The sequence below is a fragment of the Olea europaea genome, chromosome 21, assembly GCF_002742605.1.
Source record: "Olea europaea var. sylvestris chromosome 21, O_europaea_v1, whole genome shotgun sequence".
In the NCBI taxonomy this organism is placed as follows: domain Eukaryota; kingdom Viridiplantae; phylum Streptophyta; class Magnoliopsida; order Lamiales; family Oleaceae; genus Olea; species Olea europaea.
Window position 1 is genome coordinate 8915240 of NC_036257.1, and position 7251 is coordinate 8922490.

The 7251-nt window shown below is 36.3% G+C and overlaps 1 protein-coding gene across 1 annotated transcript; it reads left to right on the forward strand.

The window, feature by feature from the left end:
* The first annotated feature begins 2498 nt into the window (after nucleotides 1–2498).
* On the forward strand, nucleotides 2499–4318 carry LOC111370544. Its single transcript, XM_022992295.1, has one exon. The coding sequence runs from the start codon at nucleotides 2548–2550 to the stop codon at nucleotides 4210–4212; it is 1665 nt and encodes a 554-aa protein (XP_022848063.1). The 5' UTR covers nucleotides 2499–2547; the 3' UTR covers nucleotides 4213–4318.
* The last annotated feature ends 2933 nt before the right edge of the window (nucleotides 4319–7251 follow it).

Here is a 7251-nt window from a genome sequence, read left to right on the forward strand (position 1 = left end):
GGGGGGATTTTGGAGACGTGAGTAAGTGGAGGACTTGATAAGATAAAATTGCTAGGAAGTCAAAATTCCATGGAAAATAAAATCTCGCCCCAATCCAAAGAAAATATTTTCCTTGTTTTCAAGGAAAATCAGGTCATGTGATGAAAAGTTTCCATGGAAAAATTGGTTAATCAAACAGCACAAAATGGAGAATTTAGGTGGAAACAGACATTTTTCATGGAAAATGTTGGCAATCAAACGTACCCTAACTTATTGTTCTATTCCTTATTTACAAACAACAAACATAAATGGTTGACCCAACACCAACAACTATATCAATAATGCCAACAAGCCTTTTAATTCTTGATTTGAAGGCTAATATTAATTTAATTTTTGCCGAACAAGTCATGGAAATATTATACGTACGAGCAAGCTACAATCAGTTCTCGACAATTATCAAAAAATATGTCATAAAGATGGTGACTCTAAACCTTAATTAGTGATTCAAATTTGTTGAGTGCTATTAATCAGTAAAATTGACTTGGTAATCTCTTTTATTAGAATTGTTCAGCAGTAAATCTCGAACTACGTTTAAAACAAAATGAGCAACCAATTAGAAATCGAGATAACTTGATAATTCCGTTTATTAAATCGTTCAGCTGTAAATCTCGAACTACCTTTAAAAAAAAAATGAGCATCCAATTCCAGCAACAGAGATAAGTTTAATTAAATATGTTCACGGGATAGATGACTTGGTCCAACTTTAAAGTAAAAGTAATCAAATTAATTTGGATAATGTGCCGACTTTATTGTGGTGAATTCTCTTTGACTTGGTTATACCGTTCACGAACGAAATTAGGTACCTTCAAATTTAATGCAAATTAGTTAAGAACTTAAAGTCGTTTACATTTATTTGTTTGGCAAGCTTTGCACGTGAAGTGTAACTTGCCTTGGTTTTAGCGATGTTGGCCAAATATTCTTTCTTGGATGGAGCAGTTTCGTAGGAGGCCGTTGCGCTCTACTATTATTCGTTTGATGTTTACGGCTTCGATTTATGCTATTTGGCGTGAGCGTGATGCTAGGACCCATGGTGAGGCTCCTAAACATGAGTCTACTATTATTCAGGATATTGTTTTTACTATTCGTGCACAAGTAGATTTATGTAGAGATTTGGCTCTATCTAATGAAAATAGATGGTACCAACGCTCATGGTGTTTTTTTGTGGATTTTTTTCTTGTCATGGTTGGCTATAAATTTAGGCTCCTGTTGTTGGTGCTAGGAAGACATATTTTCCTAGCCTTGTTTTCTTGGGATATGCCCCTATGGTCTTGCACTCTATTCTCACAATTTGGATATGATACACTTACTTTATCTAAAAAAAGTTAACATTTATTTGAAGGGTAAATTGCATGTTCAATTCCCAACATTTTAACTTTTTTGCACTTTGAGCCCTTCAAACAAAAGGGAAAGAAATTAAACAATGATTTTTTTCCCCTTGGCTCCTAATTGTTTCAAGATTTGACCTTTCACTTAGAACATCAAAGACCCCCCCCGGGGGGGGCAACAACCCCCCCCCCCGGGGGGGGGGGGGGGGGGGGAGGGATGGGGGCACAAGTGAAAGAAAAAAAGAAAAAGAAAGCGTTGATAAAAATTTTAAATCAAGGTCAACAGTTAATTTTAATCATACATATTTTATATCATTTATAACTTTTAACGGCACATTTCATCAACTTTATCAAAATTTATTATCACATTTTTAACTGAACCAAGAGAAAATTAGTCTCCATCATGGCTACTAATTATAGGAACTAGCAAATCTAAAGTTGGCGGGGCTTTGTTTTTTCAAGTAACGATTGCTTTTTTATTATCTCTAAGTCGATATCTTTCCTCTTGAGTTTTATACAATCACATTTCCTTTGAAAAGTGAATTGATGAAATGACTTTTAGCTTATCCATTTTTTCTTTAATATATCATTGTAACATCTTAATTATGGACTTTATATGGTGGCATCACTGCCTGAGGGTTGGAGGATTGGCTGGGGTGAGGCTGAGATTAAGAGGGAGGTGTGGTGAAAGATGACAATCTTTATTTTTCTTTTATTTCATTTTCTACTCGTTTAAATTCGAAAATAGATATGTCATTTCATGCGAACTTCGCTCATTTTGATGGAAAAATTGATCAAGGACAAAGCATATCTGAAAATGAAAGATCAAATAGTTGAACGTTAAGAAAAAAAGTTGATACATGAAAAGCAAAAAAATATCAAATATTTAGGACTACTCGTACAATTTACCGGTTGATAAGTTGAGCCAGGTCAATAATGTAGGGAAAATTATGGTGGGGCCGTGCCGGTTACCCGGCTTGTTCAAATTATTGATGTTATAAAATTGTGCAAATACCAAGTCAAATTGAGTAGCCAATGGTGGTGAAAAGGAAAGCCAAGCAAGCAACAAGCTTGCGCGGACTTATAAATAGAGACCACCTCTGCAAGCAAAAAGCACGAAAGCCGTTACCTAATTCCTTCTTCCCCTATAAAATTAAGCATTTTTTCGTTCTTGATTCAATCAATGGAAAACCCAGAGACATTTGGTAGGTTTTCGAGCTGTCGGGGAGTGGCTTTCGAAATCAAACCCCATTCAGATCCATTTGCCATTTCCAATCCTACCATTGATCCACCTAGAAACAGTAGAAGATTTTGGCTCCCATGGGGGAATGCTTCAAAAATTGTTCCATCCTCGGAACTCATCCAAAGGTCAATGAGCCGAACCAGCAGCCATTTCTGTGATCTTGAAGTTGATTATGATGATGATACTCTTGCTGATATTGAAGAAGGCTATGAAGAAGAGAAAGTGGAACCACTGCCACTGCCACTGCCTCTTCCGCCAGCTTTGAGTAAACGTGAACAGCCCAAAGTCAACGGCAGCGCAGCCAAGGCGAAGCCGTCGAGACTTTCGGTGATACTTCTTGATCAAGGCTTGTTCACTGTTTACAAACGGCTCTTTGTCGTTTGTTTGGCTTTGAACATTACTGGTCTGGTTCTTGCAGCGACTGGACACTTCCCATATGCAAGAAACCGAGCCGCCTTATTTTCCATAGCAAACATTTTTGCTTTGGTCCTCTGCCGGAGTGAAGCCTTTTTAAGGATTGTTTTTTGGGCGGTGGTGAACGTTTTAGGGTGGTCATGGGTTCCATTGAGGCTAAAGACAATGGTCACATCCTTATTGCAATCTCTTGGTGGAATACACAGTAGTTGTGGTATTTCATCAATTGCATGGCTTGTTTATGCTTTAGTCCTCACTCTTAAAGACAGAGAAAACACTTCCTCCGCCATAATTATAGTCGCCTCCACCATTCTTGCATTCCTCTGCCTCTCTTCTCTGGCGGCGTTCCCCCTAGTCCGCCACCTCCACCACAACGTGTTTGAGAGGACGCACCGATTTGCTGGTTGGACTGCCCTAGCCCTCCTCTGGTTATTCATCATCCTAACAATCTCTTATGACCCGAAAACCAAATCCTACAGTGATGATCTTGGATCAAAACTTATCAAACAGCAGGAATTCTGGTTTACTATAGGAATTACTACACTAATTTTAATTCCCTGGTTGACTGTGAGAAGGGTCCCGGTTAGGGTTTCTTCCCAATCTGGTCATGCTTCGATCATCAAGTTCGAAGGTGGTATTAAATCCGGAATATTGGGCAGGATTAGCCCGTCCCCTCTTTCGGAGTGGCATGCATTTGGAATCATTTCAGATAATAAGAAAGAGCACATGATGCTTGCTGGTGCAGTTGGTGACTTTACAAAATCTTTGGTCACAAATCCACCGACCCACTTGTGGGTTCGACAGGTGCACTTTGCGGGACTACCTTATTTAACGAACTTGTATAACAGGGTGCTTCTCGTGGCCACCGGCTCGGGAATCTGCGTCTTCCTCTCCTTCCTTCTGCAGCCATGTAAAGCCGACGTCTGCTTGCTTTGGGTGACAAAAGGGGTGGAACAAAATTTTGGTAAAGAAATCAAACAAATGTTGTCTGGACATCCACCGGATAAGGTTATTATCCATGACACAGCCGTGCTCGGCCGCCCCAACGTGTCACAAATGAGTGTCGAAACGGCCAAGAAATGGGGGGCAGAGGTTGTTATTGTCACCAGCAACCCGGAGGGAAGTAGGGACGTGGTTAATGCATGCAAGGATGCTGGAATTGCTGCCTTTGGTCCTATTTGGGATTCTTGAAATTGATCTTTTGATTCGCAATTATTTATTGTAAGGAAGTTCTCTAATGTAATTTCGAAGTGTATCGTTTTCCTCAAGAAGTATATATTGCCGATTTTGGTCCTAATTGAGACCCTCTATTTAATCACACACAATAATTAATTATAAATAACACCATTGTTTGGTAAAAGGGCGGAGCCGGAAAGATATGTTAGAATGAGCTGAAATTTAAATTATTTTGCAATAAACTTATGCCATTAAATATGATCTATGTAACAGAAGATTTAGTTTAAATGGTTAAACTCATGACGATAATGATAAAATGGATCGGAATATATTTTTGGACACTTGTGGCAAAGTTCTAACAAATATATTTTTAACTAATAAAATTAAATATAAAATATATTACTTATTTTGATAATAACATCTATTTCATGGTCGAAATAAAATAATTTTTAATTCACAAGAATAAATAAGTAATATATGGAAAAATACATTAGAAAAAATTTAATTACTTTTAAGCTTAATCAAACATATAGCATCTCATATTGTTAAAATAAGTCATTTATCTTTACTTTAATCAATAAATATTATTTGTTATATAATAAAAAGATTTAATTATAAGTGAACTCTTATTAGAAAAAATCTATGTATGTATGTATAAAATACTTAATTTGATAACGAGTAATTTGTGTATCATAAATGTCAATAAAAGAAATATGTTTGTAGAGTCTTAAACTAAATTGAATAATTAAACATTGGGTTTGGATTGTGAATGAAGTTAGTTAGACTAAATTTTGGGTTTAAATCAATTGAACGGAACACATAACTACTTGATTTAATTCACAGTGACGTATGTAACTTAAAACTTGTACAAATAAGAGGTGGCAACAAGTATTTTATTACTTTTGTCGACGATAGCACCAAATACTGTTATGTGCATTTATTAAAAAGTAATGATGAAGTTATAGAGAAATTTGTTCTCTATAAGAAGGAAGTTGAAACTCAACTTCATAAGAAAATTAAGGTGTTAAGAAGCGATCGAGGTGATGAATATGAATTACCATTTGCGGAATTCTGTGCACAACATTGAATCATACATGAAACCACCGCACCTTATTCACCATAACAAAACGGTGTTGTTAAACGGAAAAATCGTACTTTAAAGGAAATGATGAATATAATGCTAGTAAGTTCTGGGTTACCTCAGAACATGTGGAGGGAAGCTGTGTTATCAGCAAATTACCTTTTAAATAGTGTCCCGAAAGAAAATGGAAATGACCCCTTATGAGTTATGGAAAGGAAGAAAGTCTTCCTATAAATACTAACGAGTGTGGGGGTGTCTTACTAAAGTGGCCGTTTCAACACCAAAGAAGGTAAGGATAGGGCAAAAAATAGTAGATTGCATCTTCATTGGCTATGTACACAATAGTAGTGCTTATCGATTTCTTGTGTATGATTCAAAAATTCCAGACATACACAAAAACACGATATTGGAATCAAGAAATGCTTCATTCTTTGAACGTGTATTTTCGTACAAGTCCAAAGAGGAAGCAAGCTCCTACAAACGAATATATGAGACTATGACTGAACATAGTCATAACGACGAATTAGAAGAGGAGACTAAGGTTTGACATAGCAAACGGGGTAAGGACAAAAAAATTGTACGGTCCTGATTTTTGACTTATATGCTAGAAAGTGAACCTCAAAGTTATCAAGATATTGTGAATTCATCGGAAGGACCTCAATGGAAGGAGGTTCTTAAAAGTGAAATAAATTTCATACTGCAAAATCATACATGGAGCTAGTGGGTCTTCCTCTAGGAAACAAACCACTAGGGTATAAATGGATTGTCAAAAGGAAAATAAGAGTGGATGGAACTATCGAAAGTACAAAGCCAGTAATAAAAGGTTACAAACAAAGGAAAGGCCTTGATTACTTTGATATGTATTCTCCAGTGACGAGAATAACATCTATTAGGTTGATACTTGCGATTGCCGCTTTGCGAAATCTTGAAATACATCAAATGGATGTTAAGACTGTCTTTTTAAATGGAGATTTAGAAGAAGAAATCTATATAGAACAACCCGAGGGATTTTTGTCACCAGGGCAGGAAAAGAAAGTTTGTAGATTGGTGAAGTCACTATATGACTTGAAACAAGCACCCAGATAGTGGCATGAAAATTTTGATAATGTCATGATAGAGAGTGAATTTAAAATCAATAAGTGTGACAAATGTGTTTACGTCAAACACACTAAAGATGATTATGTCATTTTATGTTATTATGTTGATGACATGCTTATTGTTAGTAGTGACAATAGGATGATTGAATCCACTAAAAATATGTTGAATTTGAGATTTGGTATGAAAGATATGGGTTTAGCTGACGTTATACTTGGAGTCAAAATATCAAGAACATCAGATGGGCTGGTTCTAAGTCAGACACATTATGTGGACAAAATTTTGAAAAATTTCAATAAGGATGATACTGGCTTGGCTAGAACACTGATAGACACAAGTCAATATCTATCTAAAAACAAAGGTGAAAGTGTTTTTCAAGTAGAATACTCGAGAGTTATTGAAGTCTAATGTACTTGATGAGTTGTATAAGACCAGACATAGCCTACACAATCAGTAAATTGAGTAGATACACGAGTAATTTAGGAGCCAATCACTGGAAAGGAATAGTAAGAGTACTAAGGTACTTAAGATGTACTCGTGACTATGAATTACATTATACCAGATATCCAGCGGTCATTGAAGGATACAGTGATGCTAATTGGATATCTGATATAAAATACTCAAATTCCACCAGTGGATTTGTGTTCACATTGGAAGGTGCTGCCATATCGTATAAAACCTCTAAGCAATCAGTTATAGCCAAATCTACGATGAAATCTGAGTTTATAGCTCTAGATAAATGTGGTGAAGAGGTCGAATGGTTACGCAACTTTTTAGAGAATATTTCAAGATCGTCAAAACCTATGCCAGTGACTTGCATAAATTGTGACAGTCAATCAACAATAGAAGGGCACAGAGTAACATGTATAATGGTAAGT

Excerpts from the sequence above, each read along its gene's own strand:
- LOC111370544 (XM_022992295.1), top strand. The coding sequence starts at position 2,548 with ATGGAAAACCCAGAGACATTTGGTAGGTTTTCGAGCTGTCGGGGAGTG.